Source organism: Trichechus manatus, unplaced genomic scaffold (genome assembly GCF_000243295.1).
Source record: "Trichechus manatus latirostris isolate Lorelei unplaced genomic scaffold, TriManLat1.0 scaffold00018, whole genome shotgun sequence".
In the NCBI taxonomy this organism is placed as follows: domain Eukaryota; kingdom Metazoa; phylum Chordata; class Mammalia; order Sirenia; family Trichechidae; genus Trichechus; species Trichechus manatus.
The window spans coordinates 24,112,475-24,133,780 of NW_004443954.1; the positions used below are offsets into that span (position 1 = coordinate 24,112,475).

General features: G+C 36.8%; 1 protein-coding gene across 6 annotated transcripts in view; it reads right to left on the minus strand.

Moving 5' to 3' along the window:
* The window catches only part of TGS1 (trimethylguanosine synthase 1), a 43,678-nt gene that overhangs the window by 19,884 nt on the left and 2,488 nt on the right, over positions 1-21,306 (minus strand). For 2 of the 6 annotated variants that reach the window (XM_004372587.2, XM_023727804.1), the window contains exons 2-9: positions 16,887-16,951; positions 15,085-15,257; positions 13,923-14,742; positions 11,928-12,045; positions 10,371-10,457; positions 7,637-7,808; positions 4,790-5,075; positions 1,227-1,376 (exon numbers count right to left, since the gene is read on the minus strand). In XM_004372587.2, coding sequence (XP_004372644.1) covers positions 1,227-1,376; positions 4,790-5,075; positions 7,637-7,808; positions 10,371-10,457; positions 11,928-12,045; positions 13,923-14,742; positions 15,085-15,257; positions 16,887-16,951 — 1,871 coding nt within the window. Of the gene's footprint in view, positions 1-1,226; positions 1,377-4,789; positions 5,076-7,636; positions 7,809-10,370; positions 10,458-11,927; positions 12,046-13,922; positions 14,743-15,084; positions 16,952-17,985; positions 18,280-21,306 lie in introns of those variants that run through there. The other 4 variants (XM_023727800.1, XM_023727803.1, XM_023727801.1 and 1 more) reach the window with 3 other exon arrangements.

Consider the following 21,306-nt stretch of genomic DNA (forward strand, 5'->3'; position numbering starts at 1 on the left):
TGTTAAAGGGCACTCTATAGAATGGTGAAAAATGTCGAAGTCATGAAAGACAAAAAAGGCTGAGGAACTGTTCCAGGTTAAAGAAAACTAAAGAAACATGAAAACTAAATGCAATACATGATCCCTTCTGGAAGAAAAGAGAAATACTATAAAGGGCATGACTGGGACAATTGATGAAACTGGAAAATGGACTAGAGGTTGATTGGGTGGGACTGTGCAGATAAGATAATTGTGGCTCACCAAAGGGATTGATCAGTTTTGCCTAAAAAGAGAGCCATTACAGAGCAGAGAGAGGAACCCACCACCACCATGGAAGAACAGCCAGGAGCAGAGAACTCTGGACCTGGGATCCTTCACTGAGAACCAGGAGACAGAGAGAACTGCGACACTGAACACAGCGAGAAGTGGTGACAGAGAAACGGCGGCAGGAGAGACTGGCAGGAGATCGTGCAGTGGGCTTCCCAGTCCACAGGGTGAGGAAGCTGCGTGCCTTAGGGCAGGAGGCTTGCTGGTGGAGTAGCGTGCCTCTGGGCACTTACAGGCAAAGCTACAAGATCTCTGTAACACTTGCCTGAGCAGGGCAGAGGCCGAGGGGTAAGAGAGAGGCATGCCTGCGGGCATGACTGGGAAGAGTCTGTCCTGATGGAAAAACTGTATCCTGGGCGTTACTGAACCTCAATTGTAATCTGTTACCCCCTAATAAACCTCATTATCATGAGTATTGTCTGTGAGTTCCGTGTGGCCACTGTAATCAATTATTGAACCCAACAGAGAAGCAGAGAGTGCTGTGGGAGGGATGGTTGTTATCAGAACAGGTAAAGATGGTGGAGAGAGAAGGGATGTCTGATCTCCATCTCATAGGAATCAGCTTTGGGCTGTTGATCTTGATTCTCCTTCCCCCTTGTGAAGTTAGAGGAGGTCAGACTCTGCCCCCATGCCATTTTTACAGGTAATTTTACTACGGTTGTATAAAAAAAAATCCTTGTATTTAGGAAAGACACGTGAAAGTACTAAGAAGTAGGGATGTGATGTGTGCAACCCACAATCAACTGGATCAGAAAAAAATACATGCGTACAGAGAGAGAGAATAATAAACAATTGTGGTAAAATGAAAAACTAGTGAAGCTGGGTAAAGGGGATATGAAAATTCTCTGTACTATTCCAGCAACTTCTCTGTAAATTTGAGATGCTTTCAAATTAAAGTTAAAAATACTTATATACTTTACCTCTGTCCAATTTAATCCCATCATCAAAACGGGAGAAGAGCCTGTACCTCTGGGCCCAGTATTTTGCCAGCTCAGGAACAGCAGCTATCTCAGGAGGCAGGCTATTCACCTTTTTGTTCTTGTTTTTCTTCTTCTTCTTCTTTGTTTCAGCTTAAGTAAACAAAAACAAAACAAAGAATACCGATGCTCACTATGAAAAAAGAAAATCACTCGTGAAATTACCTAAAGGTGTGACACAAAAAATCATTGCTAACTTTGGACTGCACCCAGCATATGCATACAAAGACACACTCAGAGAAGCAGGAGGGTTATTTACAACGGAAACAGCACCACCATTAGATTATAGCCTCCATCTTGCACCTTATCAGCTCCGTGAGCTTGGACAAGTAACCAGGCTCTCTAAGCTCCAACTGTTAATTCCTTAAAAAGGAATAAATGAGTGAATTTAATCAGTATCTTGCCTACTAGGTTCCAGGGTGGCGCAAACGGCTTGCTCTTCGCTACCTAACCTGAAGGTTTGCAGTTCAAACCTATCCAATTGTGCCATGGAAGGGCTGGGGATCAGCTTCCATAAAGACTACAGCCAAGAAAACCCTATGGAGCAGTTCTACTCTATAACACATGGGGTCGTCAAGGGTCACAACTGATTTGACCACAATGGGTTTGTTTTTGCTTTATCTTACCTACTCACCTCATTACACCTGCTCCTCACTTATTTATTCTCGTTATCTGACATTTTGCATTTATGACAATCGTAAAAAAATCTACTATCCAACTGTTTTGTGCATTAACAATGTACCTCTGGCAGTAACAAACAAGTTAGGATGCGAGAGTAACACTGGCTGTGATGGTTATGTGTCAACTTGGCTGGGACATGATTCTCAGTGGTTTGGCAATTATGTAATGATGCAGTCATCCTCCATTTTGTGATCTGATGTGCTCATCTTCCACTTTCGCCTAACACTGACTTTCATGTAACAAGTTGGTCTTTGGAACCTAACCATGTCCATAAGTGATGACTGGGTGTATAGGTATAAAACTTTTATTTCTGTTAGCCAGGACACTTGCTTTGGTTGGTAAAATTATAGAACTCTGAACATTTCCCTTCCCTTCATCTTTAAGATAAAATCTGCCAAGAACTTTTTACACTATAACTTTCAGCCACTAATCTCTGAACCTAGCTATGATCTAGTAGTCATCACAGCCTCTGAGAAACTGAAATGGAGGTCACAGAGCTCCATTCCATAGAGAGGATCTTGCTTATTCAGAAACTTGCTTTTTCTTATATAAACAATTTTCATTAGCTTGGTTATTTGGTTTTAGTTCTGAGCAGATCAGAAGCTCCAACTTAGAAAGATAAGACTGCTGTCACAGTTAAGTATAATGAGCTCAGCAAGAAGTGATGGTTGACAAAAACTAAAACTCTAGCATATTTAAACGGTCCTCAAAGATAGGACTGTCTTAAGATGATCATCTGATCACTGCAAATAGCAAAAAGTGTCATCAAACTTTCTCAACAGAGGAATGATGACATTTTGATGGAACAATTCTTTGTTGGCCAAGACCATCCAATACAGCATTTAACACTCAGTATTAAATGCCAGAATTCCCCAGGTCACTCTAACGACCAAAACCTTCCAAATGCCCCTGAGCAGGCGGTACCACCCCAGGTGAGAATTACCATATTGTGACAACTGGTGTACATGGAAGTAGGCTAGTGTGGGAAAATGGATTTAGAAATCAAAGAACTTGGGACTGAGTCCTAGCTGTACCACGTCCTGGCTATGTGATCTTGGGCAAGCATCTTAATTTCTCTGAGCTTTATTTTCCTTATCTGTAGAGTGAGGTTAATTCTAATTACCTCACTGGACTACCTGATAGGTTAAAGAGAATAAGGCATGTCAAAGATTTTAGAAATCTGCAAGAGCTTATGAACATTAGCTCATGATTTAAACTACCCTAAGTATGCTGTTTAGAAAGGCAAAGCAGTATGTGATACAAAGATCACAGGTCTACACAAACACACACACACAGAAATAAAAGACAAGACTCAAAAGACTCAATAAGGTATATTCCTCAAAACTGAATTAAGAAAAAATATATGAAGGATTATGATAATTGTTTCATAAGGGCAAATCTGAAATAGTTTATCAATAAAATTGACTATTATGTAAATGAAAGCTTCTACCTTATAAACCTCAATGTTCCACTGAATACAATTATTATTTTTCAATTATAAAAAAAATTTGCTATTAAGCACATGAAAAGATGCTCAATATTGTTAATCATTGGGGAAATGCAAACGAACACCACAATGAGATACTACTTTATCCCCACTAGGATGGCTATTATCAGAAAAATGGTAAATAACAAGTGTTAGCAAGGATGTACAGAAATTAGAACCCTTGTGCACTGTTGGTGGAAATGTAAAATGCTATAACTGCTATGGAAAACAATTTGGCTCATCCTCAAAAAGTTACACAGAATTACCCTATGATCCAACCAATTCTACCGTACCCAAAAGATTCGAAAGGAAGGACTCAAACAGATACTAGTAACCGAAGTTCATTGTGGCATTATGCACAATAGCTAAAAGGTGGAAATAACCAAGTGTCCATTAATAGATAAGTGAAGTAACAAAATGTGATATACCCATACAATGGGATATTACTCAACCATAGAGAAATACGAAAATCTGATCCATGCTATGATATAAATGAAACCTGAAAACGTAAGTGAAATACAAAAGTACAATCTCATTTATACAAAATATCTAGAATAGACAAATGTGTAGAGACAGAAAGCAGATTACTGGTCACCAGGGGCTGAGGAAAGGAGGAATGGGGAGTTATTACTTAATGGGTACTAAGTTTCTGTTTGGGGTGATGAAAAGTTTTGGAAGCAAATAGTGCTGCCGTTTCCATGCACAACACTGTGTGACTAGTGCCAACGGACCATATACTTGAAAATGGTCAAAATGGTAAATTTAATGTTGTATATACTTTGCCCCCACACACAAAAAAATGAACATCTGTCTGAAAAAATTCAAACAGTATAAAAGGGCATAAAGTAAAAATGTTACTCTGTTTCCTCCCTATTCATTAAAGCTAACTACTGTGAATACTTTTTTATGTCAATATACCATCAAAAAAACAACCACCACCAACCACAAAAACAAAAAATAAACATAATAAAAAAAAAAGAATTATCAAAAAGAAAGCCAGAGCAACACCAAATTTCAAAAGATCTCACAAGGATTGCCCATGGAACAGAGGGTCAAAGCAGAGACCAATTGCAATGGCATACAAAGTGGTCCTCAAATGCAGTTTCCTATATGCTTCATCTTTTACATTATCACACTTGCTCAGCCAAAAGGAAAGAGTATTCTGCATGCCAAACACAGCCATTAGTGTATTACAGTTAATATGCCTGCTCACGACTTATAAAGAAATAGCAGTGAATCCTTAGGTATACGTGATTCAAAGTGAGGACTACGGAAATACATTAAAGAAAAAATGCATTTATCTAAATCCATTAACAAGTTAAGGGATATTTAGTCTTACCTTCATTTTCTACTTGAAGAGAGTCTGGTTTCTCCTGCTCTTCTGTCACAGTTGCTACTACACTGTCTCCATTTTTTTCTGTTTCAAATTCACCAGGTGAATATACGGTATGACACTTGTCAGGTTCTCGATTACTAGTCTCAAATGGGCTATCACCTTGTGTAACAGACACTTGTTCCTCTGAACCACTACTTGTGCAAGTGTCTTGCGTATCATTGTGAGAAAATGACTCCTTCGATGTTTCCTCATCCATTTGTTCATTAACCCATTTTAAGAATTTCTCTACCTGAAATTTTAAGATGTTAGGAGCATGAATTAATTCCAAACTACACAGAATTTTCCCATCTTTTTTTTTTTTTTTAATTTATTTTGGTTCTTGTAGTTACGACTATATAGAGCAGAACATACATCAAGTCAACAATTTCTGCATGTACAATTCAGTGACACTGATTTCCCACCTGTTTTATCATCTGTAACTTGACTGTCAAGCTATGTCATAATTATTAGCTCTGGTAAGCACACTGCATCACACATGCTCATGTGAGTAATTCTGAGCCAAATGCAATTTCCTATCCTGACATACCATGAACTTATTGAAGATTTCTTTAAAGAGAAGAAAACAGATTAAACACAAGACTATGATCTTTCCTGTTATCAATTAACACTAGGAGATTAAGCCAAACTCGACCAAGTAGCTTTCCATAAAGGGCCCTAATAATATAACTGCAGCATGATGCTACCATTACAAACTTACTTAACTTACTATTGAATCATTAATTTTAATTTTTCAAATTACACAGAGCTCTCTTCAATGGCTCAGGCTACAATCTATGTTAAATGTTACTTATCGTGAAAGAAGAACACTAAAAAGATTTAACGCCAATTTGTCTAAAAGAATAGTGTTTTTTTGGAAAGATCGAGGATAATCTTTTAATGAAGGAGTAGGACCAGTAAAATGAATCGTAATAACTAGGTTTATTCTCTAAAATGTTAATCCAGGCTCCACGTTAGATGTTTGTTCTTGCATCTCTCTAGCAAGAATATTCTTCATAACAGCAAGTATGGCTAACCTTACTGAGAGTTAGTTAATAAGAATGAGCGGTAGACATGGACAACAACCTAGAATCTTCCTCTGAAGGAAATGTGCTAACAGATCAATCAGATACCTAAAGGCACAGCAGCCACATGTATTTTTCCCTCAGCAGTACGTAGCCACTATGTTTCTGCCCTTCATCCACAGATGAACATATGGGGACTACAACATCCAGTGGAGCCCTGGTGGTGCAGAAGTTAAGAGCTCAGCTGCTAACCAAAGAGCGGGCAGTTTGAATCCACCACCCATTCCCTGGAAACCCTAGCGGGGAGCTCTACACTGCACTATAGAGTTGTGATGAGTCGAAATTGACTCAACGGCAATGGGTTTAGCTTTGGTTTTATTACATGTAACATATTATAAGAAAATCCTATAGGATTGACTATACGATACTGGGTAGTCAGTTTCAGATAGAACCAGGGTCACTAAAATATTTATTAAAATATCACCAGCAACCAACTCAACTGAAATATAATAAAAATAAAACCAGCTATAAATTTGTTGCATGCTTTAGAAGTCTGCTGAAGTTAGCAAGGATAATGTACCCTAAGGGTAAAACAAAGTCATCATGGAGTCTGAAATTATATTCCATTGCCCTAAAGAGCTCCCAGAGATGTGATGGATACAAACATTCTGCTCACTGGAATGTGGTGTTTTCCTATAATAGAGAAGGATTACTCATGAAACCAAGCAATTTTCTAATTACTTTTGTTTCCCAGGTACTTGGATAGCAGGTACAGCAAAGTCCAAGAGAAGGGATACGAATATTCCTGTTAACAATGTGTCATGGATTGAATTGTGTCCCCCCAAAAATACCTGTCAACTTGGCTGGGTCATGATTCCCGGTATTGTATAACTGTGTACCATTTTGTAATGTATTTTCTTGTGTTGTAAATTCAATCATTATGATCTAATAAGACGGGATTAGCAGCAGTTACACTGATGAGGTATATAAGATTGGATAGTATCTTAAGGCAATCTCTTTTGAGATATAAATGAAAGAAGTGAGCAGAGACACATGGGAACCTCACAACACCAAGAAAACAGTGCTGAGAGCAGAGTGCGTCCTTTAGACCTGAGGTTCCTGCGCTGAGATGCTCCCAGACCAGGGGAAGACTGATACATCACAAGGACCTTCCTCCAGAGCTGACAGAGAGAGAAAGCCTTCTCCTGGAGGTGATGCCCTGAACTTGGACTTGTAGCCTACTGGACTATGAGAGAACAAACTCCTCTTCGTCAAAGCCATCCACCTGTGGTATTTCCATTATAGCTGCACTAGATGCTTAAGACACAATGTAATATCAATAAACTGGCCTTGAGTTTCATTCTATTAGGATGAACCTGTTACTTCAAAGTTTGATCTTTCACCTTGGATAAACTCAGAATTAAGGCTTACAGTAAAAGCTGTATCAGAATTAGAACTACTAAGATGTTACTTAGACTGAAACAGATGAGAAATTCCCCCTAGACTGTTACTACTAGGCAAGGCAATCCCACCTTTTTATCTTCCTAGACACTACTACTTCATAGCTGTCAAAACACTCCCTTTGCACACTGTTGCTAACTTAATGTTTTTACAAATTTAGTTTACACAATATATGCCTTTCGGAAAGCAAGTGGAAAAGAATCTTAGGTACCTTTATCTCCTGTAGAGACAGGCTTCCTACTTGAATATAACAATTTTAAGAAGGTTGACAGTCCAGCTCACAAAATGAGATTCTATTTTGTAAATATAAAACAAAATTTACACATACCTTACTCAAAGTTTTGCTTTTCTTGCAAAATTGTTTTTCTGATTCTTCGGTAAAGATTTGTTTGTTCTTCGTATCTATTCGTCTTCGCAGGTCCAGGAACTTTGACTTACGCTTCATATTCTTCTCTAGATACTTGACCCGTCGATGACTGATACTTGAAATCCCACCATATCTATGAGCAGAACAGAAGAAGCTGACTCAAACCTTAAGTTCTATGAGTTTAAGAAAAGTTTTAAAGAGAACAAAATGAACAATTATCACTAGTTTTTTTTCCTATTAGCAGCCACCATTTTAATTTCATTTTTAAATTATGAAAATGAAGAAATAAAGTTCAAAAATGCAGAGAAGTTTAAGGTCTAGTTTGTATGTTAATTCTAAACCAAATGTGAAACATCAAAGTTGGGATATCAACATACCAAACACAGAGCAGAAAGCAGAAATTATACAAAAACCAAAAACCCACTGTTGTAGAGTCAATTGTAACTCATGGCAACCCGAGGTGTTAGAGTGGAACTGCTCCATTGGGTTTTCTTGGCTGTAATCTTTACCACTGCCAGGTCTTTCTTCTATGGTGCCACTGTGTGCATTCGAACTGCCAACCTTTAGGTTAGTAGTTGAGTGCAAACCGTTTGTGCCACTGAGGGAGCCTAGAAATTATACAGTGGAATATAATAAAGAAACAGCAGAAAAACATAACCATTGCATGTTATAGGGAATATAATTTTTTCTCAAGGTAGGATGATGTCAAAGTTTTTAACACATATCTGGATATCTTCAAATTATCGAGTGGTCACTAAATTCTTGACCTAAATCAATCTGAGTTTACACAAGAAGAAAATCCCTACTATCAATATGATTAGAGAATGTCTGCTGATGTAACCATCTTAATTTTTATAATCCTAAAAGACTGTATACTGTTAAGCCTTATCTGCTTCACAGCATATGAAGTTACCTGCCATGGAGCCTTCTTTGACTATATCAAGCCTTGTTTGACTCCCTCTCCCTCAACTTATTAGGGACTCAGACTATAATACACAATTAAGTACTTATATAAAATCATAAATAGCTTGGTTTTAAATGCCAGGTCTTGTCTTCTAGCCATATTATAAACTTCTTTATAACAAAAAGTACATCTTATCCTTCTCTTTTTAGTAGAACTGGGCACTTTAAATAGAACGGGATAGTTAAGCTAAATCCTAGTAAACTGAATTAAATATCTAAGAGTGTATTCTAGCAACAGCTACCCAAGTAATTTCTCAATAAAATTACACGTGGGTAGTAATATATTCTGCCAGGAATTTAAAGCAGTATCAGAACAGCCTTTTATATTACTAAACTTAATGATTTTTTAGGCTTATATGATCATATGAAATATAGTTGCCTTGAAGTACCAGAAGGAAGAGATAATCAATAATCTTTAAAAATTACTCATAGTATTATAATTATCTTCATGTACTTCTGAGCTAATTTGGATTTAATTTAGAAGTGAACCTTAAGATAGTCTATGTCCTTCTCTTGCTGACTTCACAATGTGTAGGTATCTATTTGAATTTCACAACTTAAAAAATGAGAAAGTAGGACCTCAAGCCTCAACCCTTAGAAATATCAAAGACCCCAGTGTTGGTTTAAATTGCTGGTGCAAGCTGACATTAACTGTAGGTCTTTAGCGTGCCTTAACTATTCAGCTCGGTCTTCACGTCATGTGCAATAAACTCTTTAGTTGTTCTTATATGATTAGCTACTTATTCATATCTTCCTTATCTTTACACAAATGTCCATAACAGCTTTATCTGTAATAGCAAAATACTAGAAAACAAACCCAATGTCCTTGATAAATAGTTGAACACACTTTGTTAGATCCATACAACAGAGTACTATTCAGCAATAAGAAGCAATGAAGTATTGGTACATGCAATAACCTGGATGGACCTGAAGGGCATGGTGCTTAGATCTTCACTGCACTATTACCTGTAGTAGCCCCAAACAGGAAACAGTCTAGATGTTCATACAACCTAGATGGTTAACTAAACACTACGTCTCTACCAATAGGATTAGGTAAATGTTTTATGTACTGACAAGGAAGGTGTCCATGGTGCACAGTTCAGTAAAAAAAAGCAAGCTGCAGATAATGTACCCTAAGATGCTATTATTTTTCTGTTTTATAAAACAGGAGTAATGTTCATAACATACTACACAGTCATAAAAATACACATATAAATAAATTTGGAAGAATATATGCCAAACTCTTTTAACACTGCCTACCTCTGGTGAATGTTGTAAAGGAGAGATTTTCACTTTTTACCTCTTACTTTGGTTTGAGTTTACTACGTTCGTAACAAATAAAAAAGGTTATTGCAGATTTGAACTTTTCATGGCATGTTTGCTAAATTCCTGTGAGATGCTAGGTGAAAAGAAAAAACTTTGTTTAGAAGTTACAAGATCTGGGTTGAATCCCCCTCTCCAGTAAATGATATGATCTTGACCAAGTCAAAATCTCTGAATTATGTTGCTTTATCTATGAAAGGGGAATAACAAGACTGAATTGTTATGAAGCTCAATCACATTAATATATGTGAATACATCAACTGTAGGGTGGTATCTACAATTCTTACTAACAAAACAGATTAGTGTTTTAACTGTAAAATCTCAAGTGTCATAACATACATTACCACTTATTAACTATCTGAATACCAGAGAAGATACTGAGAAAATGATAGCATTTATGAATAATTACTTTTGTCCTGAGCCATGCTTGAATCCTAGAAGACAACCATTTTCATCAAAGTCTGAATGTGGGTTTTCATCGATGTCCAGTTCATGGCTAAATAAATAAACGTAAACAGTGATAAACCATTACCTCCAGAGCCCAACAGTGCAGGCAAGTATCAAAAGGTGCATATAACCAACCTATGCAAACTTTTTCATCACAATAATCCACCACAGTTCACAAATCTAGGAATGTAGGAAAAGAGTGCTTTTATTAGGATTTTCCAAATGTGATAAAGTATCCAACAGTGTTTGGAACATACTAATAAGTACTCAAATCTTAAACCATGTCATGTAATTATCTCCATTCCTGAACATGGTACAAACATGGACCTCCCCATTTTTTGAAAAACACCCGTAAAAGCTGCAGCCTTAAACTTATCTCCTAGTTCAATTTCCCTAGAGGTTTTCCTTAAAAACAAAGGAAACATTTGAGAAGTATCAACCCAACCAAAATAAAGAAATAGACTGCAAAAGAAAAAATATTATTTAGGAAGAATAAGGCTGTGATACAAGTGATATTAAGAAACCCATATATCAGGGATACCTTTCATAACCTCAACAGTGTGAGCCACAGTGTACCAAGTAAACGAAAACAGTGATGAAATAATTATTACAAAGTTTATCCTTCTAATTAAGTTAAACTCATCAAACATTTACCATGTAACTACCAGGAATATAACTACACACATGGTCCCTGCACTTCAGGACCCAGAGGAACTAGTAGGGAGCTAACAAGCAATGTCTACTAGAAAGAGGGAACACAGTAGAGGCATGCTTTTATGTACTACATTCCTGAGTCTCCTAAACTTGCTCACTGCTCTTTTGAAAGCTGTATTGAACATAAAATCTTAGGTGGAGCAACTCATATTCCGTCAGATAAATGGTTCTGGCTAACGTCCAAATTCTGTAATAATCTACCCTTTCCTTGAGTATCTCTGGCCATTAGCATTTGACCATATCCGACTTTAGATTATTCTCTACTTGTTTCTTTACATGTATGAAGAGTATAATAGAAAGAACACTGCCTTAAGAAGCAGTTGGTCAGGGCACCAGCCTTATAGCTGCCATTCTATTGTTGCTATGTAACTCTGGGTAAGGCCCTTATCCTGCTTTCCTTAGTATTCCTGTGTACATAAGGAGAGCATTAGATTTGATATATCTGAAGTCTATTTGAGGAATAAAACTCTGTGATTATACCCAGACTTTTTTTTTTGGGGGGGGGGGGGAATGAACTTCCATGAGAGAGATCCTATCAAATTATTAAAAACTACCATCCACTGCACACTCATTGTGTGTCAGATAATACATGCCAGTTCCAATCCTTCCAATCATCCCCCCAAAACAGGTACCACTTCCATTTCATAGATGAGAATGCCCAGGGCCTTCTTGTCTGTGTGTCCTGCCTCTTCTCCGCACAGGATTAGCAGTGTTGTACATAGACCAAGTATTTCATAACCACTCACTCATGTCCACAAACACTTATGTTAAGACATTTTGGAGAGAGAGGTGATGTGTAACTTGCCTCCTCTTGAGTTTAGTTGGTTTACATTCAGGTGGATCTTCTTCACTCTCATCTCCATCAATATCATTGGTATGTGGTCTTTCTTTGCTTGTGTTTGCTCCTGAAGATTCCTGTGAATCTAAAGAGGCAGAGATATTGCAGTGGATTTTTCCCCTTTACTATAGGTTTGACAACTCTTCTGCCATTTGCAAAAGCAATCAAAAAATTTCAGTGCCTCTCCTGCAACGAACTGTACACGCACACCAGGCACACTGCCAGACCACACCCAACTACATATTGTGTGTGTCTACCTGCAAAGTCTGAGCATAAAGAAATGCATAGCCATGCCTATTAAGGTTTAAAAGTTTCCATGATGTATTTAAAAAGTCAACTAAAACTACTTCTTCAGAGCTGTTCAAGTAGTACAATTAACCCACAAAGTTACCTTTGTGATAGCATATTCAGATGGAATTTTAATCTAAATGATTCTGAAGACAGCATGATCACAAACGGATTTCTCTTTATTAAGAAGCAAATATATTTCATTTTCCCTGTCTTTGTGCTTTATTTTCAGAGTGGAATAAAGTGGGCAGAGTGGGACTAAAAGTTGCAATGTGCCTGGAGAGTAGACAGGGGAGTGCTTTGATGATTTAGGGAGAACACCCAAACCACAAACAGTAGAAAACACAGTCACATAGAAATGCAACATACACTTTATATTTTGACCTCAAGGGAGGATCTAAATCAAAACTGAACATCCTTAAATTGATCCTAATGGCAGACACACTAGCACTAATTCCAGAAATGGCCAATCTATAAATGTAACTTAGGGAACAGGCAACAGAAGGCAGAGGCTGGGAGAAGGTTTATTATGTTTGCTAAAGGAAGAAAAGTAGAAAGGGAGGATAATCAAAGTAATATAAAGCAATAAAATAGGGGCCAATACATTGACCAAAATACATACTAAAAATTTTATGGTAAAAATAAGTACAGATCAGTATCAGAAGAGTACAGAAACGTAGAGAAGAATATCAGAACACTAATATAAGCTCCACCATAAGAATATATACAGAGAAAATAGAAATAAGGAAGTAGTTAGTTAGACCTCCCCCAGATTCCTTCAGTAACTCTTTTAAGGAAACTCTCAACTAGATGAAGTAAGATCTGCAATCTGAGATGAGCAAAGCAAACCCAATTGTTAAATGAAAGGTTACAAGCTTTTGCTTCACATAGGAATGAGGCTGAGAAGAAAGTCCATATATACCAGACTTCTCCAGCATCAAACATCAAGGACGCCAAGATGACATCTATAATCACTGGGTTTTAGGATGTTCAAGTTACAAAATTTCCTGCTCTCCCATCTCCCAGTGCCACTAGTTCCCTTCTCCCTAGCAAGAATATGCTCATCCTGCCATTCTCAGTGCTTTCTTTACTCCTGACAATGGCACCAGTCCGCACGAGTTTTTTTTTAATCACTTATTCAAGAACCATCCAAGTTTCTTATCCTGTATACTTTACTGATGAGACCTAACTGAAATCTTTCTACGTAGTTAAAAATTAATATCATGCCCTCCTGAGATTCTTTATAAAGCAAGACTTCATTTGTCCAGAATGAATTCCACATATGACTCACAATGAAGTTTGCCTTATGCCAAACTTATGCTCCCAACCACTCTTGAACTCTGTTTCTTATAAATTCATTTGCTCTGGAGAACCTTGGAAGTTCCAAGCTCACTCTAAATTAGATTTCTCATGGGATTTCCAAGTTTTACTTCACTGGCCACCAAGGTATAAGAAGCAGCAACGGTATCTTTGAGAATTCTATGCAAGTATTCTTTTTGTTAATATAAAACGGTAATAATTTGTGATACAAAAATAAGATGGATTAAACCATTTCATTATTATAAGAATGTATTTAACATCACTTAACTCTATCATAAAGGATTAATGTTATTTTGCTAAATAGATTCATTTTGCTATCCATTACTGAACCGAGTAAGTCTCGACTGATCTTACCCTGAGCTGGAGGATTTGTGTTTCTAGTCCTAGTCATGTTGCTTTTCTTGGTTCCTCCATCACATGGTTCACTTTGGCCAGAAGCGGGGCATTCTCTTCTGCTGCTAACTTCACTTAGCTCTTGAAGGCCATCGTGATTTTCAGAAGACTCTAACTGGTTTTGTTCTACTTCCTCTGAATTCAGAATTATATTACAAATTCTATCAAGTATTTCATTATGATCTTTATCACTTGAACTAGAGCTTTTATTACTAATTGTAACAGATGAAGATGGAAAAGAAATTAAGTCCACTTTCACACAATTTTCATCACTGTTGCTGTCAACTTCTGTTTGAGATTCACAAGTATCTGTATCACAGCTTTGTGAAGCATCAAAAGTCCAACCCTGAGCTTCCCAATACTGAAATTGTTCCAAATAATACCAATAGAGTTGACTGTAATGTTGCTCCCATTCTTCCTTTGTGTCAGGAAAGTTCCAAGGTTCAGAAGATAGTGTTTGACCTGTATGTTTTTCTTGCCAGCTTTGCCATAATAGCCCTCCTCCATATTCATTCCAATACTTTTCCCATTTCTCTGTAATTTCTAGTTTTAGAGATAACGTATTTTCAACAGGAAGATTTTCAGTTTCAACGTCTTTTCCGCTTTGAATTTTACATGTTCTGGTGTTCTCATACTGTTCAACTGAAGACGGACCTTCTGAAGCCAAAATGTCGTCTTCGTCATATTCTTCTCTCCAAGATTCTCTCATAATTTCATCTAAGTACTTCTTCTGATGTTTTTTCTTTTTTCTCTTAACTTTATTTTTAGCATTCATAGACACCTATATCAGACAAATGACAACTTGAATATAAATGCACTTCTTAAACTGTAAAACAAACTAGAATCCAAATCTATTTTGACATTAAAATAAACAAAACCCACCCTAGACTTTTAGTTACACAAACAAATGTACTTCACTGTCTATGTTCCCAAGAGAAAGAAAAGGCACACGTGGGGCACATCACAACTTGCAAGTTTGGTTAATTTATAAATACACACTTAAAAAGAGGTGGAATGCTCTACTTCATGACATACATTAGAACTGAGATAAAAAAATAATTCATTGGAATATTTTATGAAGAACACTAAGAAATAGGAAAAATAAAAGTGAATTAATACTTACCTCAAAATTCTTATGCATAGATGTTCCACCAAATTGAAGTGGCAGTCCCATGCTTCTCATGAGTTCAGCCTCAGAATCAAGTTCACTTTCATCTAGGACTATATCTTTGCTGCCATGTGTTTCTGCACTGCCACGGGAAAGATCACCTCCCTCCTCTTCTGTAGTCTGGTCTCCTATAGACAGCATGTTAGCTTAAAGAAAATTTAGAGGCACGTTTTATTGTCCTCATTTTAAAGAAGTAGAACCTGAGACCCAGAGTGATCACATGACTCTCCCAAAGTAGAAGTAAACAAATGCTATGATTTTTAAGATGAGGGAAAAAAAGGACGTAAGGGTAAAGAGCGCTAGTAACAAAAATAGCCAACTAAGAATCAAGAAACAACTTCTAGTTCCAGCTTTGCCTGTCTTCTATCCATCCAGCTGCCCATTCAACTTATATTTATTGAGCATTTGTTCTGCGTCAAGTGCTATGCAAAGTACTGAGGACACAAGAGGGAAAAGGGTAGACAAGGTCTCTGTTCCAAAGGTAGTGTAACCATGGGAAACACACTTAAATTTTCAGATTCTGTACCTGCAAAATTACTGGACTAGATCAGTGGATTTAAAATTATGACTTATGTAGTCACTTTACATTAAAGAAAGGTAAGTGATATATCATCAAGCCTCTCAGATATTTCAGTCACAAATGGGATTTAGATACTGGGATTCTGTGTAAGAGTTGATTTAATGAAGGGGCTCTGGTATTAAAAGTTTGAAATTCACTGAACTGGAAGATCATTTCAAACTGTTTGATTCTATCTAGTTTTTACAGTAAAACTATTTTATTATAATAAGTTTTACTTTATCTTAATAGGATTATCTAATAAATCATACCACTAATCAGACAAATGCCATTCAAATGCTCTGTTTAAAATGTGAGATAATAGCTATTTTGCATATTAGCATACTCAAACTATCTTAAAGATTGCAGCTCAATGATCACAGGCAACAGAACAGGGAGTCTTCCAAAGGAAAAATGGAGACTAATAAAAAAGGAATCTCATGTGCACAAATTCTACTAAAGAGGTTCCTAAATGAGAGAGGCAAAAAGATACCATTTAAATAATGAAGGAGATTCTACCCATCATTCCATTCAATAAACTTATGAAAGCTCAGGAAAAGAGCAAAGTGGGGAAAATGAACCAGCTAACTTTTATGTTTCCTTCACGGTACGCTTATTTTCTTATGTTCTGTGGGCGGCCTTGTGTTTAAGTTAAAAGATTTTCAAGGGTAACCAAGACATGCTTTACTTTTGTCAACCTTATTAAAAGATCTATGTGGAAAGGACAAATGGAGTCCTGGTAGGGAAGTCTAAGAGAGAAAAGAAGGTTTTGTTAATTAGGTTAGGCTTAATGTACAGACCAAATTCTATTTGTTAACTGGGAAAGTTAACCCTTTACTTCATGCAGAAAGCTTTTGAGGTTTACTTGGAATTTATCCTGAATCATTTACCTATATAACAAAACTTTGATGAAGAAACCATACATTCCCAACTTTCCAAACTTCAAATTCCAAGTTGCTCTTATCTAATGGCAACAACTCAAGAAGAAATACTACACAGAAAAAACAGGCTACATCAAGTCCATCCAATAGCTACAGGAAAATACAAGATTTACTTTAACAGGGATTCTAGAACCATGGTATAATAGAGAATGAAGATGGTCTATGATTACAGGATCACTTCTCACTTTTCATATTTTATGCTAAGAAATTAATACAACACTATAACAAATTACAGACAAATGAATACAGTATTACATTACCTGCATTATTGCTATTGCCTTTGACATAGTAGCCTTTTAATCCCAAATTGCACAATATTCGATCCCTGTGAAGCAAATTAAGCAGTCCATATTAAAATAAATTAAGCTATAAATTTAGAGAAAAAGTAAACTCAAGGCAGTATAATTAATAATAATGCTCCTTAGACAGAAAAGCAATCTGCTAATAAATTCTCCTCACCTATAATATATAGTATTACATATCTCAATGGGCTTGTTTTAAGGATTGATAGCTTATGTAAAATATTTAGCATAATGCCTGACACAGTAAGCATTTATAAATATAACTGCTAATTATTAAAATCAAGTGGTAGGTCCTCCTAGATGCTGAAGGGGAAGAATCCTATCCTCCTTATGATATACCAACAATGAGGTGTTTTCTAAACTTTGTTGGAAGAATTGAGTAAAAATAACAGTAAGAAGATTTCACTTATGCATATGTAAATCCACATGCAGATAGGCTAAACTATCCATTGCCCAACAGACCAGAGAGTCATGGTCTGGGCAGAGCTTATTTTGGGGAACTAATATACAACAAAGTTCTCATTTAAATATTTTATCAAACTGAAAAATAAATTAAGATAAAACAATTCAGTCTCACTAACTTTTGAAAAACAAAAAAAAAAAAAACCCAAAAAAAACCCCCATTGCTGTTGAGTCGATTCTGACTCATAGCGACCCTATAGGACAAAGTAGAACTATTCCACAGGGTTTCCAAGGAGCGCCTGGTGGATTTGAACCACTGACCTTTTTGGTTAACAGCCTGAGCTCTTAACCACTACACCACCAGGGTTTCCAATCTTTTAAAACAGCGACTGGTTAAACTTTTCTTTACATATCTACTTCTAAAATTTTTCTTTATCTACTAAGATTAGTAATTATATAAACAAAATAAAAGTAACAGGATACTTCAAAAAAAAAAAGTGGAAGATTTTGTTATTAGTATTTTCATATCAGTAAATTCAGTAACTGAATTGTTACTCCAATGTAACGCCCACAATAAGGCCAATTTCAAGTCCTAGCTAACACTACTTTTGTAATGGAGTTACAATAAATTCAACAAAATAAAATCCTCATATACCTGATCTATTTCATATTCTCCTGTCTCTCTGGCAGCATGCTCATGGCCACCAAGAACACGGGACACTGAAGAGAGAAATGGGAACCACACAGAGGGGATCAGTGGTGCACTGCCAGCACCCAAGGATACGGGGCACTAGGTCCGGTGCAACAGAGGTCCATTACAGTTGGAAGACTGCACATATTGAGTAAATAAGTAAATATGAGGATAATGACAGCCAAGATTCTCCTTGTTGGGGAAGGTTATTTAAAAACACAGAAACAGGGAAGGCTAGAAAGAACCCTAAGGTGTTGGACTAAAATTGGAAATATTGTTACGAGGTCATGGTTTTTAAATTTATATACATAGTAGATATAGATATAGTTTTAAATGTGTGTAGATATGTGTATGTATGTAAAATATACACATATATACATAAATACATATGTGTATATATATATATGGACACACTGTCTAACTCTTGTCTGCTGACAGGGTGTAGAAGCACTGACAATCTAGAAGCAATAACCACAATGAGCACCCAAATCTTGGTATCTAAATACTATTTTCCACTAAAAGGAACTAGGGTGCCTTGGAGAAACAGCAATTCAGTGTTGAAGCATGAACTGTAAAAAATGAGCCTGGGTCACCCTGTTGTGCCAGAAGATTAGGAAGCACTCAAAGAATACTTGGGACATAACAAAAGGACAAAGGAGCAACCACGAAGGGGCCCCATCAGCCAAATCTAAGACAATGAGCACCAAAATAAGTGAGTAAAGAAATAAATGAGGAGAGAAGGGAAGCGCTTCCTTACAGTTGAACGCTAAGTAACGAATGTAGACAGAAGGAAACAGAGAATCACTATCTGCCAACCGTCACAGAGGTAGCTGATTCAGGTGGAAATTGTCAATGAAGGCGAAGGTGTGTGTGTTTGTTGAAGAACACAGTACTGATATAATGCTGGACTAACTCCCTACAAAATACTAATTAATCCAAAGGTTACAGTGGAGAAATCTGACAGACACGAACATGACTAGGTAATCAAGGTCAATATCACTAATCGGTCAACATGAAGTGTCACTGATGTGATGAACAGAGAAGAGTACAGTATGATTTCTGTGGCATTCCTGCCAAGAAGGCAGACCCAACTCTGTTTCTGACAAAACATCAGATGGACTCAGGTTAAGCAGGGTCATCCTTTTTCTGTTGGGTGTGTGAAAGAGTGGGAGTGAAAAATTTTTCTAGATAGGAGGGTATTCACAAGACATAGTAATTAATAATATACAACAGGTTCCTAGGTGGGATCCTGGATCAAAAAAGAAAGAGACACATTGTTGGGACAGCTGGTGAAACTTGGAATTTGAATCCACTACTGTGGGTTATAAAAAAACCTGTGGTTGTCAAGCCAATTCCAACTCATAGAGATCACATGTGTTACATAATAGAACTGTTCCATAGAGTTTTCTTGGTTGTATTGGAATTGAATTCATGACAACAGGTTTGGTTTAGGTTCTTACTATGTTATATGGTGTTTATGTAGGAAAAAATCCTTGTTTTGGGGGAAATATACAACAGACTATTTAAGAGAGCACACACATCCCTGTGGGGAGAGAGATGGTGCAAACACTGGTGATTGTTAACAGTTGGTGAATCTTGGTGTGGGAAAAATGGGAGTTCTTTGTATATTTTTTTATGTTTGAAATCATTTCAACATGAATTACTTAAAAAACAAGCAAACAAGTAAAACACATTATTTATAGTACAGTGTTATAACAATAATAAAAACCAGTAACTCCACATCCCAACATTTTCCTGTGTTCTATTCTAGGCTTTGTACATAAGTACATAAAATATTTAAATAACTATAATCATAGTGCAAATATTATTTTACATTCTGATTTGACAATTTAACACAAGTATTTTTTATGTTACTACCAAGCCAATGGAGCCCTGGTAGTGCAGTGGTTAAGAGCTTGGCTGCTAACTAAAAGGTGTGCAGTTTGAATCCACCAGCCACTCCTTGGAAACCCTATGGGTCAGCTCTACTCTGTCCTGTAGGGTCGCTATGAGTCGGAATCAACTCAAAAGCAACAAGTTTCAGTTCTGGTTTACCAAGCTCCTGTAATGATTCTTTTTAAGAGCTACATATGTATCATTTAAATTACATGTCTTTTTCATACTGATTATGTATAGAAACTTGAATGTAGACATGAAATAGAATATTACTTCCTCTGAACTTTCAGCAGGGCACGCATCCCCCAGGACTTCTCAATGACTACTGGTAGCAATTCCAAGATCACATCTCTAGGGCTAAGCTAAAGAGTTAGTTTGTCTGAGCATTAATTAATCTCAAGGAAAAAGCCATTCTTTTTTGAACTTACAGCAGCTTCTAAAGGTGAAGTAGAGTCTTTAATGTGTAAGATATGTATCAAATTATCTGTAATGACTAGGATGAACATTTTAGATCAAAAAGACTCAACTCAATGTAATGGTAATTGAATTGTATTTTAAATAAAGTTGCTTTAATTCATACCAGTTGAATATTGTTTTCTAGAGGTATAGTGTAACAGAATTTTACTCAACTTTTTATGTTTCATAATTTATATTCCCTCCTTCGTCCTTCTTGGAACAGAGCCTTAATGGAGATAGCACCAGGACCCAAATGGGCTATAGACTAAGTATGGAGAAGCCCTGGCTGGCACTGAAGGCAAGTGGACTCATCTTTCTTGGCCTGCAAATCCAAGATACAGCTAGGTAATCTTTTCTGGTGAGTTCCTTGGTCCTGACCATGCAATCTACATGCCTTCTTAGAATGTAGGTCAGGAAGGTCCAGAGGGAGAAGCAGAAAGATACTTTTTCATGGGTGAGAGGTGAAACAGGTGCCAAAGGTTATTACTAGACATCACAAGACTACTTCCAATAGTTTTGGCTATTATATAATCTTCCAAAAAACCAAACCCATTTCTACCGAGTCAATTTCAACTCATAGCAACACTATAGGAGAGTAGAACTGCCCCATAGGCTTCAATGGAAACAACAGAAAAAGTATGAAATGGAAAACAATTAGTGTCTGGCACTTAGTAAGTAATCAATCTGGTCTATATTTTTTTTTTTCAATTTTGCCAATTCTAGTGGATATTTTTAGTCCTTGTTTTGCTTGACATATTAGCAATCTCCAATGCTGGTTACTCCTTCCTTGAAACACTTGGTGACAGTGTATGTTCTGGGCTTGCCTTCTACCTCTCTGTCCCCAGTTAACACACCTCTTCTCTTCTGACCTTTAAAAAATGTTGGAATTTCTCAAGGATGGATTCCACCGTTCCACTCTCCCTGTTGCTAAAT